We start from the raw sequence: 21,620 nt of genomic DNA, 5'->3' as shown, positions 1-21,620 counted from the left end.
ATATATGTATATACATATATAGACATGCATGTACATTTTATATGTATACATATATTATATTTTGATACCCCTTGTTGCCAAATGTTCTCTCTCTCCATATATGTGTGTATAATATCTGTCAACAAGGGATATCAAAATATAATAATATCAAAATATATATATATATATCAAACATATCTATAGGCATAGACATATTTAGAGTTGATTCATATTCCACTGCCTTGGTCCATTTTGGATTGAAGGGATACATTTTGCCTTGAATGGTCCATGAGAAAGAATGGCATTCAGTCTAGCTTAATCCCCAGAACATTTATTAAGTTCTTATTGTATGGAAGATGTCATGAAAGATGCTGCAGATATCTGCCTTTAAGGATCTCACATTCTACCGAAGTATACAACATGTAAACCAATAAGTAAAAAACATAAGGAGGAAGACCAAGAAATTCTTTCCATATCATGTGAATTGAACCTTGAAGGAAGCTAAGGGTTCTAAAAGACAGAGATGAGGGAATATATTTGCTATGCAAACGTGCAAAGGTGGGAAATGGAAGAATGAGTTTAGAGATTAACAATTAAGCCATTTGTTAGCCTGATGCTCAAGTCAGTCAGTTAATTCTTGAAGCCAGATAAAAAGGCATAGGAAGCAAAAGACTAATATTTGTAGAATGAAGTTATATATAGGGATATATTATATAATACATATTATATAATAATATATAACATATTATATATATATATATAATAAGGATATATAGTCCTAGATGTCAACAAACTGAATTGTCAGTGGAAAATACAGTTCACTGCAAGTCCTGAAACAGTAGCCTGAATAGCCATGATCCACCCTCGACTCCAAATTCTTGATTACTAGAGACCTTGTGGGTACCATCAATAAATAAGTATTCTCTGTGGTATTTAGCACCATTGCCCTAATTACTGACATACTGCTTTAGAAGTGGCACTTGAACTCAGGTCTTCCTGACTCCAAGGCCAGTTCTCTATCCACTACACCACACTACCATTATCATCATCATCATCATCATCTTCTTCTTAATCATCATCATCATCATCACCATGGTCTATATGTCATTTGTTCAAGTAGAAACATTCCTGGGACAAGTTTTATCCCTACTATTATTCCTTTATATTCAATATTCTACAGACTGTTATTACACAAAAAAGATAAAATACCTGCTTTTTGTAATTAAATAGAAATATTAGAATATGAGTTCTTTCTCCGTAGGTTCACTGTAAACATCCTCCAAACAACTCCAACAACTTACAGGATAACAGGGATGATATGCCATGATATGCTGGAGCCAGCTCGTTTGAAGAGCTAATTATTATATTTTCAGTGAGAGAATTTACATCTGGAAAATCAGCAAATGATACAAATCAGGACTTGATTTATAATTCATATTAAACTGAAAAGTATGTCACACACATATTTATCCCAGGAGATAGTTATTAATTGGTTATTAAAACATTAACCAGCACTCTACCATATGTATGCTTTCCTGTTCCCAGGATCTCCTTGGCTGGGTTTCCATGTTGCTAAGAGACTATGAGTATTTAGGATAGTTGTATCTATTTGTTTTAAATTAAGTTTTTATGAATCAGTATTTTATCTGGGTGACTGTGGACAACAGTTTGATCTAAGATAATGATACAGTCCCTTTCTATTCCTTGGTTGGTCAAGAGCTTTTTTCTTATCCATAGATCTCATAACACAAATTTCCATGTTTCTCTAACTTGTTTGTAATGTGACTCTTTATATCTAGGTCACATAACATTTGCACTTTATCCTTGTATAAAGTCTGAGGTGTTAGTCTAAATCTAATTTCTTCCACACTGATAAGTCTTTGCATTTATAAAATAGTAGGATACTAGATATATTTGTTTCTGTATAGTATGTAACTATAACTGTATAGTATGTAACTAATCTGTTCTGCTTATCGGTCTTTCTAGTTTTTAATCAATATCAAATTATTTTGAGAATTACAGCTTTGTAGTTTAATTTCAGGTCCAACACTGCTTCTTTTCATTTATTTTTCTTGGGATTCTTGACCTTTTTGCCTCCATGTGAATTTGTTATAGTTTTTCTAATTCCATACAATAATCCTATATTGGATTGGTAGGACATTGAATAAGTATGTTAACTTAAGTAGTATTGTCATTTTTATTATGTAGATTGATCCTATCCATGGAGAAATAGGCATGCTGATACCCTGTTGGTGGACCTATAAATGGGTACAAAGAATCTAGAAAGCAATTGGGAATTATATACAAATAGTTACTCAAAAATGCATGCTCTTTGATCCAGCTATATCATAACTATACCCAAAGGAGATCAAAGAACCAAGAAAATGTCCCTATTTATGGCAGGGCTTTTTGTAGTGGCAAAAAACTGGAGGCTAAAAAGATGCCCATCAGTTGAGGAATGGCTAAATAAGTTATGGTATGTAAATGTGATGGGTTACTACAATCCTGTAAGAAATGAGGAAATACATGATTTCAAAGAGATTAAGAAAGACATAGGCACTGATAAATAATGAAGGGAGCAGAACCAGAAGGGCAATTTATTCTTCAGTTTCAATATTGTAAAAATGAACAATTTTGAGGTATTTTACCAACTGATGAACAGAATAAACAATTTTTATAATAACATTACAAAGACAGACAGTTTTAAAAACTATAGGAATTCTATACCTGATATACATGATCTTCCATGATTCCAAAGGACCAATGTTGAAACATGCTATTTATCTCCTGATATAAAGGTAAAAAATTTGGGGCACAAAATGAGGCATATTATGTATGTATGCATGTATGTATGTATGTATGTATGTATATGTATATGACCAACAGGAGAATTTGTTCTGCTTAATTATACATTTGTTGTAGAGTGAATTTGTCCTTTATCTTTTTAATGTGATAGAAGGTGGGTGAAAGAGAAAAAAGATTTCTGTTACTTAAAAAAAAATAAAAATAGAGAGCTTGGGGGATGCTACACATGGTAGAATATTGTATATGCTTTCAGACGAGGTCACTGTATTCTTAGTTTTGCTTAATTGTTTTACTTTGTTATAAGCAAACTCTCATGGAGTTGGAGTATTCTGTAAATGTTATGTAAAAACAAAGCACATGAATAAAATTCCCCCCTCCAAAAAAATATAATGACACTATCCTACTTCAGTTTCTTGATTGAATTCTCCAGGATATGTTCTAGTTTGTATTTGCAATATGGAATTTGGCATCCACTAGATCACAGAAGGTACTGATTATGACGATAGTAATGATGATTTAATTGTTTTGGTGGTAGTAGTAGTAGTAGTAGTAGTAGTAGTAGTAGTAGTAGTAGTAGTAGTAACAACAGCCAACATTTACATAATGCTTTAAGACTTGCGAAACACTCTACAAATATCTCATTTTATCCACACAAGAATGTTAAACAGGTGTTATTATACTTCCCATTTTACAAATGAGGAAACTGAGGCAGACAGAAGTTAAGTGGATTGTCCAAAGCCATACAGCTAGTACATTAGGCCAGATTTGAACTCAGATCATCCTGGCTCTAAGTCTAGTGCTCTATCCATTGTGCCACTTGCCTTATTATTACCACTATTACTACTACTAATAATAATACTGCTACTACTACTACTACTCTGAATATCATTTCACAGTTAACAAATCACTTAGTCTGACTTAATGACAGAAAGTCAGTCTGTCTGGTAAATCAATCAAACCGATTCTCAGAATTTTCAGGTTATAGCTATCATTAAGTCTCTTTTCCTCTCCCTAAGTTAGAAAATATGCTATATTCTCCAAACTGAAATTTGGCAACAATAAATTAATAAGAAAATTCTCTTATAAGTGGCATGAAGGTTGGGCTGCTGTTGTTTGGGGCAGAACTATGATTTAATTTGTCTGGGGGAATTCCCAATGTGAAAACTCACTCTGCCAATGTAGAGCAGGTCATTCAGTTGTAACTTCAAGTGGTAGAGAGCAGTCTGCGACCATTGAGAGGTGAATGACTTACTCATGGTCATATATCCAATATGAGTCAGAGAAAAGACTTAAACCTAGGTCTTTCTGACTCTAAGATCTTCACTTTATCTTACATCCTAGGATGCCTCCAAAAAAAAGGTATTAGGGTATCTGAAATGTCATTTCATAAAATAGGAAGGGAAGTACCTAGGAGGCAAAACATTAGGGACCATCATTTGGTAGGTTACATCTCCCAGAATATGAAATACTTCTTTACTAACTTGAAAAATTATTTTACCCTGAGTTTACTCCCACAGAGTATCCTGTTACATTCTAAATATGATTAGGTCCTACATTAAGGTGATATAAAATTCTTCTGAAATTACTATTCTTCTTCATAGTCCCCATTGTCCTTTCCCTTGAATTTGGGTGGGTATTAAGAATCTTATCGTTGTCATGATAAGTGCAATACTTCATTGTTTCCTACTTTAGACATATGTAATCACCTTTCTTATGAATATATTCAGAAATGCTTGTTACTCTTTCTTGAAGCATCAATATTTTTTTAAAAAATTATTCATCTTGACAGAGCATTAGCTTCATGTTTTCCAATATTAATGTATGAGGTTCAGGGCTCTTATATTCTCCTAGCAAATGTGTTTATGTAACCCCACAGGCTGAAGAAATTCATTCTAGACTTTTTTTTTATTATATGATTTTCTTTCAGGAGGAGAACTGAATTCTTTGAACTTGTCAGTAAAGGGGATTACAACTGGAACGTCAAAACCCAGCGTGATATATTTCGGTAAGAAAATATTATTGTTCATTTGTTTCATTATTATTTTGAAACTTACCCTATGTTTCTAAAAATGTCACCTAGAAGCATAAGAATAATTTATACAAGCAGGGTTTATATTCAAAATGTGTACAGGTTCTGGTCACTCAGAATAAAGATCATAATGATCACCCTAAAAATTGAACAATTGACTCTCATGAATCCATTTGAGTCGATTGCTGTACACACATATGAGACCTTTCCTGGCATTTGACTATCTGATCATCTAAGTGATTTTTTTCTTTTTTAATTTAATTTCAGACTAAAATACTAAAACTTAAATATTCAATACAGAAAAGAAAAAGAAACATATCATAAACAAATATTGAAACAAATACAAAATAAGAAAAAAAGCATGCCATGTGCAGCAGAACATGAGAGGATTCAAAATATATAACAATAAATTTCCATCTCAAGTAAGCCTATACAATAAATATTACATATTGTGTTGAGAGCTGTCCATCTTTGCTTCTTTCTAAGTTTTCTTTTGTTCTCTCCTGTGTACTGTTTATTTTGTTCTTTCTTCCCCCTTCCTCTCCCCCATCTCAAGGCTGCTATTAATTGCCCATATATTTATATGTAGATCTATACATACACATATACACATACATATATATATATACATACATACGTATATAGACATAAATTTTCTCTAACAAACTCTCCTCCTGTTCTTTGTTTCTATGTTTGTGCAAGTCTCTCATTTCCTATAAGTGATATTGTCATTAAACATGGTTCAGTGAAAAGACAACTGGATCTGGAGTCATAGCACATGCTACTTACTATCTGTGTGACCTTGGGCATGTCACTTATCCCTTTGAGCCTCAGTTTCCCCATTTTTAAACTGAGGCGCTTAACCTAGACCAGAGAGAGAAGTAGCATTGTATAGTCTATACAAGGCCAGCCTTGGAATCAGCAAGACTTTGACTTTAACACATACTACCTATGTGACCAAGGACAAGTCACCCTCCCAGTGCCTCTTAAACAACTCTCTAAGACTCTAATTTATAGACATGATAACATGGACAGAACACTTAGCTGTGGAATTAGAGGGTCTTGATTCAAATCCTGCTGCTTACTATCCATTCAGTCTTGGGAAACTCATTCCATCTCCTTGAGAGAGATAAAGCAATGTATTAAGTGCTTACTAAGAACACAAATATAAGTCAACAAACAATTTTAAAAGATAGTCTTTATCCTTAGGAAGCTTAATTCTAATGGGGAAGGCAGAAGATAAAAGGGAGATGGACAGTGGTGGGGAGGGAAGACAGTAGAGAGGTATGGGGGTAGAAAAGTCCAGAGAGTCAGGAATAGAGCAGGGTAGGAAGTGATTATAGATGGCCTGGTCAGTTCCTTAAATGGTGGTCCCAAACAGGAATACACTGATTGGAGGAGGGGACCACGGGGCAGAGGCATTCCCTAGAATGAGAAGGTTCCAAGAAATCTCCTTCAAAAAGTCCAAGCCATATAGTACTTAAACTTAACAAAAAAACAAATTCTGCAAACAACCAGAAGATAGATCCTCAAATATAAAGGAATGAAAATCTGAATAACACAATATGATTTTGGTGGAGGGAAGGGACTGTTTTCATTATATTAGCAGCTACTCAGCAATGTTCAGTGGTTCCCTCTGTCCCATGCAGTAAAGCCCCAAAATTCCTTTCCAATATATCCTCCCATTACCCTGCAAGGGGAACCCCACCTTGTCCTGGTCTCCTGTCCCAGTCAAAATAATCTACTCACTGTCCCTAAGGCATCTTGTGAATTACATCCTCCATACCTCTCTTCATACTATTCTCTTATCTAGGATCCCTCTATCCCTTTTCTCTGACTATTTGAAACTTGTTCATTCTTTGAGACCCAACTGCATTTCCCTTCCTAATCCCTCTTTACCTGAGTTGCTCTGATCATCCCAACTTATACAGCACTGTCTTTCCACTTGTTACATATTCATTTACTTCCTTACATTATTAATTATATTTTCATATTTATATGTCTTTATCTTCATAACTAGATGGCATGCTCCCTGTCATCAGGGACCATGTGTTCCTTTTTTATATCTCCTATAGTACCTAATACAGTGCCTTACTTCTGGTAAGCACTAAATAATTAAATTGAGTCTTTGGTTGTTAGCAATGATAACCTGTATCACAAGGATGGACTATCTCTATTTTATGAATGCAACCACAAAGCACAAATTTTCCCTACTGATCCTAGGCTGATTCCAGGCATTCTGCATGGTGGTGATCCCTGGAAGAGGGATATGACAGCCCAGAGCAAGGGAGTAGGCTAGTTGGGCAGCCAGTGTTCCATCATGGGGAGAGAGGCACTAAGGGATATACGCTATCTGGATATTGGTGCCTGGGGCAAAGTCCTGACCAATTCTACAAGTCCATCTCTCAGGGTCATTTCCCTGCCATGATGGAACATCTTAGCACTTTAATGGATGCTTCCTCAAGTATTCACCTCATGAGTTCTGATAGTTAGGTGGCACAGTAGGCAGAGAGTACCAGGCCTAGAGTCAGGAAGACTCACCTTCCTGAGTTTAAATTTGGCCCCAGATACTTACTAGCTGTGTCTCCCTGGGCAAGTCACTTTACTTTGTTTGCCTCAAATTCCTCATTTGTAAAATGATCTGCAAAACCAGCCTCTACATTTTTTTTTGCCAAGAAAGCCCCAAATGGGTCACAAAGAGTCAGACAAGACTGAAAAGTGACTGAACAACAAATGTATTCAGCTTCATTGATTTCCATTCAAATCAATAAACCTCTATTAAGCACTAGGTGCACGGAACTATGCTAGATTCTAGGATCACGAACACAAACATGAGCTTTCAGAAATCTTGTAATCTAATAATGAAATGGAAAACATGTACACAAATACCTATGATAGAAGATAGAATTGGTTTTTATTAGGCTAGTCATAGTTATCATGAGCTCTTATCCATAAGGTAACATACTTTAATCAGAATAAGGAATCTGGTCAAGGGAGTTTTCAGGCAATGTTCTGTAAGAACTTTAAGGATCCTAGGATCATAGACGCAGAGCTAGAAAGAACCTTAGAGGTCATCTGATCAAATGAGATAATATTTATAAAGCACTTAGCACAGTACCTAGCCCTACATGCTATATCAAGACTCATTCCTTCCCATCATCTTGTCCAAGCACCTCACTTTAAAGATGGGCAAACTGAGGTCCAAAGAGGATCAGTGACTTGGCCAAGGTCACGCAGATAGTAAATAGCAAGTCCTATGACTCCAGACCCAGCTGTCTTTCCACTGGATCACACTGAATGATAAATATCTTCCTTCGAGGATAAGAGTGTCTAATGCCAGGAGAAGTATTGCAGGTACACTCAAACTGCCTTGTGAGAATCAACTGTTAAATTTTTAGTATGAGCAATTACACCTTGGAAATCAGTATATGTGTAAATCAATATTTGATTTACTGTTTTGTAGATTTAAGAAGTGATACAGAAAATGTTAATAATGCATATTGAACTGAGAAGTGTTCCTACATTTTTTTGGAAGGGCCAATTGTTGAACATTTACCAGCACATCCCTGGGTTTATTACCTAAGCCCGTCTTAAAGGAAGGGCAAAACATCAAAAAGCTGAGATGGAAGGGGCAAATTATTCTAGACACTGGAGTTATGAAGGTCAGATGGTCCAAAAATGTGGACAGAGAATAACCTAGAATGACTAAAACATAGAATATGGGAATGGGAGAATAGTATGATATGACTGAAAAAAGATAGGTAGTAGCCAGACTGAGGAGATCCATATACCTGCATCAGGAGTTTATACTTTGATCAACATGCAATGGGGAGCCACTAAAGGTTTTCAAAAAGAAGAATGGCATTTCTGAATGGTTCATTAGAAAGATTTTTATAGATGGATACTTTTCCTCCTCCTAATGCTTAGAAAATATGGTCGTAACGAAGTCATAAACTAATAGTGAAACAATCAGACTCTTGTTGTAAACCTTGGCTTTATATAGCAGATGAGGATAAAAGGGGGGTTCATTATGTGCTTTTTTTTAGCTACCCCTTCAGTATGTTGTTCGTTTTTGTTTTTGTTTTTTCCCAGAGTTCCATCATCCTATAATAATCTGGCAAATAGGTTCATCAGTTATAAACGCTGTAGCATGCCTGGCTTCTTTGTTAATTGTAAAACAATAAAAAGTCACCATATTTTTTAAACTCATAAATTATTTTAAAAAAATAAACTTTGGTTTCCACAGTTGTAGGGGAACTAGTCTTTAGTTCGTCTTGAGCTGCTGCAGGCAAAACAAAATGGCTGTCACTCGAAGATGTGTGATGGCTTTGTCTGCCTAGATTGGCAGGGTGGAGGTGCTGCAGACTAGAGAAGACATTAAACAGTGCTGCTGCCTCTCGTTGAGAAAGAAGGAGCAAAGTGGCCCCTTTTTTTCTTCTTTTTATTTTACTTATTTATGTATCTGGGAAGGGTGTATTTAGAAATGCAACAAAAGATTGTTCAGCCTGTTTTGTTTGGCTCCGTTTTGCAGATCAATGCTAATGACAGCCTGTGACCTTGGAGCTGTGACCAAACCGTGGGAGATCTCAAGACAGGCAAGTCATGATTAATGGCCACGCTGAGCAGAGGAGGTATTGGTGGGACAATATTCCCAGAGCCCTGACTTACAAGGGACCAAAACAGCAGTCAATTTACATCAGTATTAACATAGTGCACATAAAAAAAAAAAAAATAGCAGGAGATTCCTGCAAGGCAGTTTGCCACATAATCTTTTTCTTAGTACCATTGAACAATATTTAGACAATACAATAATGAATTGTGATGAATTATGTAATGAATTAAAATACCATTTTGACTTTTATTTGATAGACCTTTAAAGATACCCCAAACTGACAGATATGTATCTTTATTGTAAGATCCTAAAATTCTCCAATTTTATTTAATGTCTAAAATGGGTAGTAAGAAAGCTATGTTTTTTCCCCTTTTAAGAAAGACTTAGATCATGGGCTTTTATGTATAAAGTATCCTAATCTAATCAGAAAAACAAATCAGGAATTACCCTATCATGTGCCAGGCACATGTAAGCTTTATAGCAAAAGTGTTATTTTTTAAAAATATTGTTTGGAGATTTGCTTATATCTCAATCTTAAGATTCTTGACTAGTTCATCTTCTTTAATAGTTCTTCTTTAACTAGTTCTTTAATAATCAATGACTCCTATGGGCTGAACGTCATTCAAAAATAATCCTTGGTTCAGTATCTTCTCATCAATATTCAAAGGCAGTAAGGCACTTTAAGGTATGATACATTTTAAAAGAAAAATTTTTTTTAATGCAAATATGGCTTTTTGAACAACTTATCTTAACATTTTTATGTTTCTCTCTTAATTTTATTTAGTCTGACATATTTAGGTGGATTAAGTAAGGTATAATCTGGCATGAACTTTCCTTGGATTCTAGAAGAACTGATATCAAGCCTTGCCTCTGAAATACTTGTTATTTGACAAGGGACAAGTCACATAATTTGTCGGCACCCACAGGCATCTCTAGACTATATAGTTGAAAGAATTATTGATTGTATAAGTGAGAGGAGTTTCCGAACTGAAAATCTGTCACACATCCTAATAGCTAAATTTTATCTAGCACTTAAGGTGTGCACAGCACTACACAAACATTTGTTGTTGTCCTTCATGCTCAGAGGACCAAAATGACATCATTATGTCAGGGTCAAGGTACAGCGTGTCTGGCTGTGGCTTATCCAACTAGTATAAATTCAGAATGCTCTACCACAGGTCAGACACAAATGGTCACATGAACATTTGGAGTGGAGATGTCTCTAAATTTGGCCATCTCACTTTTTTTTGAGCTACTGCGATTCTGCCTTGCTCATAGAGCACAGTGCTTTCTTTGATGTTGGCTCACCATGCTTGGCAGTCAGTCCTAAGTCAGTGTCTCCATGTCTCACAATCAGTTCTGCAGTTCTTCAGAGAGACCTTGAGAATGTCTTTGTAACACTTTTTCTGACCTCCCTGTGACTTGCCTGGTGTGAGCTCTCCATAAAATAGCCTTTGAGGCAAAGGTAGGTTTGGCATTCAAACAATGTAGCCAGCTCATCGGGGTTATATATACATACATGTGATATATATGCATTATATATGTATTTGCGGTGTCACATAATCCTCCTTACAACCCTATGAGCAAGGTATATTTTCTTGTTCCCATTTTGCAGATGATGAAATAGGCTGAGAATTAGGTCTGACTAAAAAAAAAAAAAAGTCAATTCATATGCAAAGGTCTCAAGAAATGGGATTCTTGGTTCCATCTTCCTTTTACTCTTTCCTAGGTTACTAAGGATTCTTGTGTGAAGAAGAGAGAGATATATTGGTAGTGTGGTGTCGTCTCAAATGATTTTAAAGAGTAGACTGGAAGACTTAGACTGGAATATCAAAAAGTCCCTTTAAAAAAAGTTTGGCATGATTCCAGCAAGCAGAATAATTATACCAAAACAGAGAAAGTTTTAAAAGCTCAAATTTGCTCTCACCATCCTCCCACAATATTGTACAGAAAGTAAAAAATGTTTCATTACCTGTGTGCAGTAGTATAAGGAGGAGCTGTTTCTCTGTTACGAACCATAAAAGGAAAGGACTTTTAAAGACAGGCGTAAAACATCACCATGAAAGAAACAACTTGACCAAAGATGTCGAAGACCTATGGAAAAACATTTTAAGATTACATTGATCGCTAACTGTTGTGCACAGTAAAATAATTTGAATTCTATGCCACTCAATTAAACAAAGAAAAATAGAATGTAGAATGGACTCTGGAAAACAGAAGTATATCAGAAATTTTAGATTCTTTTAATTAGCAATTTAAAGCAAAAGTCAAAAAGTTAAGGAGATACAAGGAATCAAAGCAGTGCAAAGAACAACATAAACAAGTAAACATAATTAAAAACAACATTTACTACAGAGACAAGGAGCAAAAAAATCAAAGGAGAGAGAGAACCTCAAAGAAGGATAATGTGGAAGTTATTTGGTCAACATTATATGCCAGTACTATTTCATAACAAATTGAAAACCAACCTTTTAAGCAAGGGCTTCACATATTTTTATTGGGTTTTTTTTGGTTGGTGGTGGTGGTGTTTTTTGCCAGTCATACCCTTAGCACCATTTAAAATGGTTACCAAAGGACTATAAGAAACCTAATACAAAGAAAATGCAAGTTAGATCTGCAATGAAACTCTGAATCAGCTTTGGTATTCACATCACATCCTTGCCCTCTGACCACTGAGTGGGTCCTCTGCCTTGATGAGACAGTCATGGGCTTCAGAGCCTCCGTTTAAGGAGGGAGCTCAGTACTTCTTCTCCTCTTCATCCACCAGCTACACTGCTTTTGGACTTCTCCATCATGTTTCCAGTGCTGGGTACTATTCTGTTACCATCCCTCCAGACTCTTTCTTCCTCCCTATCCACACACTTTTCTGGTTCCTTTATTGTCTTCTTCCATAAGATTATAAGATACTTATGGGTGGGAAATGTCTTTCTTTTTTGTCTGTATTTTTATTCCCAGGGCTTACCACAATGTCTGGCACATAGTGGCACTTACTAAATCTTTATTTACTTACCGAAACAGAAGGCTTATGCAGTTTTAATACAACAAATGGCAGAACAGCTACATCAAGGAAAGTAACCAAAACTCTAGCGTTTCAGCAAAACTGGAATGTAATAGAACTAAATAATACCCACAGTAATTGTCTCAAACATTTCCCAATGTCTCATGAATTACTAGTAAACACTGTCAGCTTTTTCTCTGAGGCAAATTTGATTCTGCTCATCTGAAAAAGAAATGTCTCATTTCTGCTACCAAAATGTGTGAGAATACCAATAACACCCACAAATATAGGCCAATTATGTGTTTATGTACTTTACATAAAGCATTCACAACTTCTATCACAAAGCAAATCTAGAAATACTTATCAGAAAATAATATATTTGCCAAGGTGTGCCCAAAAGTCTCAGGAAAAAAAAGATCTACTTATCCATTTGGCAACAAGATCATGCGTTGGATAGAGCACTGCCTAGAGTTGGGAAGATCTGAGTTCAGTTACAGCCTGAGACACTTACAATTTGTGTGACCCTGGGCAAGTCACTTAACTCTGTTTGCCTCAGTTTCCTCATCTGTAAAATGAGCTGGAGAAGGAAATGGCAAGTTACTCCAGTATCTTTGCCAAGAAAACCCCAAAGGAAGAGTTGGACTTCACTGAAAGATGACTGAGCAACAATTATTGAATCAGCTGCCAAACACAGTCATAACATATACACTACCTTTATTGATTATCATCAAGCCTTTGACTCAGTCCCAGCCTCATAAAATATATAAAAATATATAAAATAGGTACAAGTATAGTGATAGCTCTAGATCATTTATATCCATGCAGAAAACTATTCTCCAATTGCAAAATGCCATCAGCATAAGAAGGTAAATAAAAGTTTGTGTAAAAGATGGTACTTTGGGGGGAAAGGTTAATCTCGTTGTGGTCCTGTTTAGCTTTCAATTAGCTATCTCTACTAAATAGAAGTGCGTATCACTTCTAAGTTAAAGGAGTTGAACCAAAACATTTTATTGATCACTTAAAGTACAAAAATGACATCAAGTAATATGGCTCCACCAAAAAACATGATGCAGTTTCTTCATCTTGTGAACTCAACTCTTTCTTTCTCTGAAGACATCAAGATGTCATTTGGAGTCAATAAGTGTAAAGTTTTTAATGTATAGTAAGGAAATAGAGACACTAACAGCTTCAAACTTGATTGCAGATCTCAGATTGAGCCAGGGGATAAAGCCAAGTTTTAGTCTGCCATAGGCAAGACATATCAAGAATTAAACTCAAGAAGAAAGCTATGACTGAGAATGTTAAGAAACTTACCAGTATTTAGAGTAATTAAAACCTTCATAACATATACTTTTGTGACTACAAGATGAACTATGAGAGATCTGAAAAGTATTCTAGTAAATACCTATACAATATTTACAAAATCCAAAACCCATCTTGCTATGGCATTTATAGAAATTAACACTTCTTCCTAAGAAAGGAAGAAGGGAAATGATCAATGTTTTCAGAATGCTTGAGAAATAGATTAGAAATGTAAGAATTCTTCTAGAAGAAGTAGGTATCACTGAGTAATAGTAAAGGTCAACAATAGGTATATGTCAATGGATTTGTCAAATCTATCTGTTAATAATTTAACTCTGGATGGAGCCTATGAAGCAACTAAGATCCAACAATGGAATTATAAGACCCTCTCTCGGTAGCTATTAAATCAGCCAACAAAGAAATTGCGAGTAAATGTCTGAGTCATGCAAATTTGTTTATAGGAAAAGAGGGGTCAATGGTGACAATTTAGGACCAGGTCACCTCCACCAAAAAATACAGAAGAATTAGACTTAAGAAGCCTGAGCTCACCGAACAATGCAGATAATGAAAGGGTCCGATAGAATTGTGCAGCATATGACAGCAAGATGCAAAAAAATGTATCACTTACTGAATACAGCATGACCTGCTGGTTATAATTATACATCAGAAACTCACTTTCTTGCATAAACTAACAGATGGGAAATCTCCATACCACAAATATAGACTTTAAAGCGTGCTGGAGAACCCAACAACTAAATCCTACTATAACCAGAATATTATCACAGATGGAACTATTGCCAAAAACTGCCCAGATATAATACTTATCCATAAAACTTTGAGAGTAATGTTTTAAATCGATGTTATACAAAATTCACGTCATTTTCAAGCTATGTGGAACAGAGACCAAGAAGCAGCAGGAACAGCAATGATAATAAACAACAATAGCCAGCATTTATATAATACCTGCCACGTGCCAGGCACTGCACAAAACACTTTACAAATACTATTTCAGGTGGATGCTCACATCAGCCCTGCAAGGTAGATACCCCGTTATCTCGATTTCACAGTGGAGAAAAGTTAGGCAAACAGAGATTGAATGACTGACCCAGCATCACACAGGTAGTATGATAATAGTAACCACAAAAATGTACTAAAAACAGAGATCACCTTACTGACAAAGTCAAAGTTGTGGTTTTTCCCCTAGTAATGTATGGCTAAGAGTTGGACTATAAGGAAAGTTGAGCACTGCAGAATCGACATGTTCAGATTATGGTACTGGAGAATTTTGAGAGTCCCTTGGACAGCAAGGAAATCAAATCAGTCAATACTCACAGAAATTAATTCATATTGTTCTTTGGAAGAACAAATACTGATGCTGATGCTTACGTAGTATGAACGCGTAATGAGAAGACAGGACTCATTGGAGAAGACCCTGAGATCTGGAAAGATTGAAGGCAAGAGAAAAAAGGGAGGGCAGATGATGAGATGGAAAGATAGGGTCATGAAAACAATGACCACGAGCATCGGCAGGCTTTGGGAGACAACAGAAGATAGAAGGGCCTGGCATGCAATGGTGCAGGAGGTCCCACAGACTTCGACACGACTGAACAACTAAACAGCAATACCACAGAGCATTTCCAATAATCCAGACAGTGTACTACGCGCTTTAAAGTTATTATCTCCTTTGATCCTCACAACAACCTTGTGTTTTTACTGATAAATATGTAAATTATATCGTGTGTTAGCAAACAAAGGATCAGACTCTCTTTGACAAAATTTTCAACAAATCAATATTTATCTAAACTGTTATTACGCCTCCAGACCTAGCACTTTTTTGTCTGTGCATGTTTTCCTTCTGAATTGCATAGTCACAGATATTTTAAGCAATGCTTATTTTAAACAGTTTAGGCAATATTTTTCATAAATAAGTAGAACCTACTTTTTGAGAATGAATTCCTGGAGAATTTTTAGTACCATTATCCTTCTTTCTTTCCCTTTCCAAAAGAATTTTCTTGGGTCCTTTCCACCCATCTTCTCACACAAGTATAACTACAGCATGTGGGTTTCCCCAGTGATCCCCTGAGGCCTGATTAGCATCTAAATTTCCTTCTTTAATAAAAAATTCAATCAGGAGCTACTTAATGTCCCTGATTGAGTTTTTAAGTACAAAACAAAATAGTGGTGCCAGTTGAGCTGTAGGAGAAGTGCTGGGGAGATCCTCAGGGGCCCTCTAAAAAACAAGAACAGGTATTTTTTATTCCACTGATTTCCAGGAGCAACAGATCTACACAGGATTCCTACCTCTGTGGGGCCTGATGAACATATCTAATTTATGTTGTGTTGAGAAACCCAATCAAAGAGCAACCAGAGGAACCTTGTTGAGTTTGGGAACAAAGCACCTGAGGCTCTAATCTTGTCTGGAAATCTCATTCTTGCTGGGCAGAAAGAAGGGAGCCCCAGGACACCAAATGGGAAGCACTGGCATACATGATGATGGGGAAGAAAGAGATATAAAGTATGACACACATTTTAGATCTGGTCAATGTAGAAATTTGTTTTCCTTGAGATAGACAGGTATATACATATATGAAACCCTTAATATATAGATATAGATATACATACACACATGTGTGTGTGTATATCTATATATCAAGGGTTTTTCTTTTCTTTTTTCCCCCAGGGAAGTGGGCAGAAAGTAAAAGGGACAGAAAATAAATACTTAATTGAAAAAGATATGATAACTTACAAATTCAGAAGCAGAAATTATAAGGGAGGAGAGTCAAAAGCAGAGAAAAATGTCTACATATTTTACAGGTAGAGTCCAAATGGTTTTATGCCATAGTCTGACTCAAACTTTGTTTGTTAAAAATATTATATCTGACCTGTCTGACCATCCTACTTCCTAATACAATTTGAGGTCCTTTCTAAGAAAGAGAATGCTTTTGTAAATGGCATTTTCATTTTCAGTTTGCTTTCTGGTTTTCAGGGTTTTTTTTAAATTATAGTAGTATTTTAAGATTGAGAAAAGTCTCATAAGTGAAAGGCATATTGACCTAAGTAGTATATATCTTTTTAAAAGTCTCAAAACTATACGTTCAAGTGAGCAAGGCAGACCTAGAGGAATGTGGACTTCAGGGTTGTTTTCCTACTTCCCTTGAAGTCAGGGATCTCTCTTGGCTCAGCCTGGCAAGCCTGAGATCTTTGTCTCCTTCTCCCTATGCTTAGTGATGTTTCTCATTGTTTTTGTTCACTTATTTCAGAATTTTTAATCCTGAGTCTTCAACCACATTATTGAAAGGAGATGCTACCTCAGTTACCCTACTAAAATAACACCAAAATTTCACAGAAATTGTCCCTAGTGCTTGATGAAAAATGTCTCATTCTCATCAACTAATCAACTTTCAGTCATCCATACTCATGTAAGGGAATCAATGTCACGCAAAATTCCAAAGAAAATCATGGGGATTCAACTTTGGAATGTGTTTGTGTGGTCTGAGAGGTAGCAAATTTAACTTGTGGGTAACATTTTGATCAGTCTGGTATTAAAATACCTCTTCTGTGAATTTGGATAGACTACATCTCAAATCATATTCCCACAAAAATGACAATGGTGTGTTATAAAAGACTGTTGTGTAATACACCTAACCCACAAGGTAGGTATTAGTTCTTCATAGGCTCCTGTTATAAGAGCATGTTCTATAGTTATCTTTACCTCCGTATGTGTAAAGCAATTCTGGGAGAAGTCATCTGGAAGGGTTCTCTGTAGCAAAAGGAAGCCAATCAAAGATGTGAATATGCTACGGATGACACTTTAGGTAAAATGACCTATATGAAATAATAATGGCTTACCTCAATTGTTATTTGATCCATTTCTCTACTAGAAGATATTCCCAGGGGTGGTGAATTTGCAGCCCCGAGGCCACATGTGACCCTCTAGATCCTAAAGTTCAGCCCTTTGCCTGTGGCCACGAGGCCCCAGGTTCCTCACCCCTGTTCTATACTATGACATATGGGCCTAATATTTCAACCCCAGTATGGAAGCAACACTATGGAGATAAAGTCTGCATAGCTGCATAGAGGAAGCATTTAAAACATTCTGATTAGTTAAGAACAGAAAGGTATTGTTATTGGTATATTCAGTAATGCCCCAAACATAAAAAGTTACCATGCTTTCCTACTTTGGGAAGACAGATGTTGTAAGCTTGAGCTATGCCAAGGTTGAACTAATTTCTGTTGTTCGCTAAAATTGTCCACAAAAAAAAAAAAAGAATTAAAATGCTGATGTTTTTCAGGTGGCTGAACTGGTAACCAGTGAGTTCTTTGAACAAGGAGACAGAGAGAGAGCTGAACTCAAACTCACCCCTTCAGTAAGTTTATTCTTATTTTTGTAAAACCGAATCAGAAAATGAATCTCTCAGCTATTAAGTAACTGAAAGCAAGAGGGTAAATAAATGGGAAGAAACAGGCTTGAAAGTTTAAGCGTCTAAATTTAGACATGGCTGCCAAAGGACAATTTCTCCCAAGGTTCTGAGTAAGGGAAACAAGCACAGATAGTTTCTCAACAAGCATTTGTTGAGAAATACTCCATGTATTCCAGAAAACCTGGAAATAGAGATACAGGACCATAGGCAAAGTGCTGCTGGGCACACAGATGATACCGAATAAATAAATACTTGCCTAACTTACACAAAAGAAAATAAAGTAGGATGTAAGCTCCTTTGGGACAGGGACAACTTAACTTTTCATTTTGCATCCCACTGCACTGTTTTAATAAATAAATGCTTGCTATTTTGAGAAGGAAAGAAAGAAAGAAGGACATTTTTTTCACTTAAAAAAATTTAATAGCACTTTTAAATGCACAGAATAGAAGAAATCACAAGTAATCAAGATAGTTTTGGAAGTTATATGTTTACATGTTGAATATATTATATGCTTTTAAAGAAAAGCAAGCTTTACATAATCAGTTCCATGTAATCTTTCTTTTCTGCTCAACTACATAGATGGAACTGCTTATTTTATTTGATTTGATAAGTTCCAGATTTTAAATTAAAAGAATGGAAAAAAAGATGAAAGACAAATTCTCTGGCCTTGAGGAGGAGAATACCAAGGCCGGTGATTATAGTAGAGAACTAGGCATTTTCAATGTTATTTTTCTCTTACTGAACTCCTAGTATCATAAGTAAGTCATTTCACATCTCTTTCATTTCTCAGTTTTAAAAATGTAGAATGAATACCCCCCCCCCACACACCCCTTTCCTATTTTATAGGGGCATTTTATATATATATATATATATATATCAAGTCTGAGTGACACTTGAAAGCCCAAAGATGAATGATCCTGGAGAAAGATAGGTCGTATTTGTACTTATTTTGTGCCTGAACATTCAGAAAGAATCCTCTTGTCATGACAGTACAGAAAGCACTCTTGCCTCTAAAACCTACTCTTGCTAGATCCTAATATGCAAGTCAAGATCATGTGCAAACTTAGTGGGAAAGACACACTGCATTACTCAAGTCCAGTTTTCTCGGTGAAGTAAAGTAATTTGGCTGTTGGAAAGAACTTATGATTTGTGGGAAATCTGGACTTTGGGGAGTCTTGTTTTGATGACCTTAAAAGACAGAGAAAACAACAAAATGAGTTCCCGGATGACACAGATTTGTGATTCTGCTTATCAATCATTATCAATCAACCAATAAACATTTATTGAGCACTTAATATGCACCAGGCACTATACTAAGCTTATGTAGAGTCAGAGCTTTTTATTCCCAATGGTTTGGGACTGCAGCTCTCTAGCTCCCTTCAAAGCTCAGCTCAAGCATTGCCTCCTCAATTAGTTTTGGCCTCAGCTACCAATGCCTGACCTCCAAAACTACTTTGTTTTTGTCGTATTATGTTCTTTCATTTATTTACATGACATAGATTATAGATCTAGAAATGGAAGGGACCTCAAAGCTCATCTCATCCAACCCCTCATTTTACGCATAAGGGAAACCAAGGCCTAGGTAAGTTAAAGTCACATAGGTCATGAGTATAGCTATTATCTCCCTTCATAGAAGTTCTTTAAAGGTAATGACCTTCACTCTCCTATTTGTAGCCCCAGTGCTTAGGGTATGGTACCTGCAACATAGTAGATGTAAATGTGATTTAAGGTTAGGGTTAACCCTAAATGCAATTCTATTGACTTGTCTCAGTCGTGACTTACTCCTCATGACCCCTTTTGGGGTTTTCTGGGCAAAGATACTGGAGTGGGTTGCTATTTCCTTCTCCAGCTCATTTTACTAATGAGAAACTGAGGCAAACAGGGTCAAGTGACTTGCCCAGGGTCACATAGCTAGTAAATGCCTGAGGCCAGATTTGAATTCAAGAACATGAGTCTTCCTGACTTCATGCTTGGTGTTCTATCCATTGTGCCCACTTAGCTGCCCCAGTAGGTACTTAATAAATGCTTACTGGTGGATTGACTGTAAAAGTCCACCTAGGTGCAAATAGATTTCTACCACGGGACAGTGCTATTTTAGTTTTCAAAGCAGTCACTAACTTTATTATTTTCACATCACTTTAAAAAAAAAAGGCTTCTTTCTTGAAGGAGTCATAGAGCTAGTAACCTTAAGAGAGAATTCAAATCCAATAAACGATAAATAGCTTCTACTCTAGGCAAAGCACTGTTAGATTCCTTTCATTGTGGGGGGGAGGGAAAGAGGATACAAAAAATAAGGGAAACCAAGTCTTTGTTTTCTAGGTACTTATAATCTAATAGGGTGGAGGAGAGAGATTCAATGTTATTATAAGAGGCAGAATGTGACAAGTTCATAAGAGAAGTAAAAAAGGAGGGGAATGGGATGGGGCGGGGGTTGGGGGGTTGCTGAGAGGCTTCAGGCAGTGTGACTGAGTTTGATTACAGAAATAAAGCTCTCCGACTGGAGTGTTCAGCGTTGATGTCTGAAGGCTATGCGTGACCCAAGTGGCTTTCAACTGCACACACTTTCAGGTTTTTTTTTCTTTTAAAAACTGCTTCCCAGGAAGCAACTGAAGGGTTTACAATGCAGCAATACCACAGGTCATTTAATTAAATGAGAAAAATATGAGTAAATTGCCAGCATTGGAGGACTGGATGCTGCAATGAAGCAGGGCTAAGGAGTCTTTGTCTGTAGACTCAGACAAAGTGATTATCGGAATGGCATGAATGTAATTAATTTGACCCAAGTCTAAATGAGACTCCTTCCTGACAAAGTGTCACACAAAGAGGAAGCTGACCCTTACAGGGAGGCTGATTGGTTGAGGTCTTCCATGACAGTGCTAGGAAGGCATACAAGCAATTACCAACTTTCTTCTTCATATTTTCTTGTCAGGTTAGACAGGGTTGGGGAACCTGTGGCCTCAAGGCCACAGGTGGCCCTGTAGATCCTCAAGTGTGGTCATTAAACCAAATCCAAATTTCTCAAAACAAATCCCCTTAATAAAAGGATTTGTTCTATAAAACTTGGACTCAGTCAAAAGACCACACTCAAGGACCTAGAAGGCCATAGCTTCCCTACCCCTATTAGAATAACTCAGAAGAGCCGGAGTTTCACCAGTGTAAGTATGGCCTCCTCTGACATAGATCAGAAGGTCTTTATAAGTGGCAGTAGCTAAATAAATTCATAATAATAACTAACTTTTAAATAGTCCCCACTATGAGTAGGCACCATGCTAAGCACTTTACACTTAGTATCTCTCACAGCCCTAGGAGGTAGGTGCTATTATTATCTCCATTTTACAATGGGGAAAGTGAGGCAAGCAGAGGGCAAATGACTTGTCTAAGATCACACAGTAAGTGTCTGGGCTGGATTTGAAATCAGGTCTTCCTGACTCCAGGCATAGGGCTCTATCCACCATGCCACCTAGCTGCCCTGTT

The 21,620-nt window shown here is 36.4% G+C and overlaps 1 protein-coding gene across 5 annotated transcripts in view; it reads left to right on the top strand.

Moving 5' to 3' along the window:
• PDE11A (phosphodiesterase 11A) overlaps positions 1 to 21,620 on the top strand; it is a 571,707-nt gene that overhangs the window by 500,489 nt on the left and 49,598 nt on the right. For all 5 annotated transcript variants that reach the window (XM_072612423.1, XM_072612422.1, XM_072612427.1 and 2 more), the window contains 3 exons: positions 4,712 to 4,789; positions 9,345 to 9,408; positions 18,018 to 18,092. In XM_072612423.1, the coding sequence (XP_072468524.1) occupies positions 4,712 to 4,789; positions 9,345 to 9,408; positions 18,018 to 18,092 (217 nt within the window). The remainder of the gene's footprint in view (positions 1 to 4,711; positions 4,790 to 9,344; positions 9,409 to 18,017; positions 18,093 to 21,620) is intronic.

This window comes from Notamacropus eugenii, chromosome 5 (genome assembly GCF_028372415.1).
Source record: "Notamacropus eugenii isolate mMacEug1 chromosome 5, mMacEug1.pri_v2, whole genome shotgun sequence".
Lineage (NCBI taxonomy): Eukaryota > Metazoa > Chordata > Mammalia > Diprotodontia > Macropodidae > Notamacropus > Notamacropus eugenii.
Note: the sequence above shows the minus strand (reverse complement) of the source record. Positions and strands in the feature narration are given on the sequence as shown.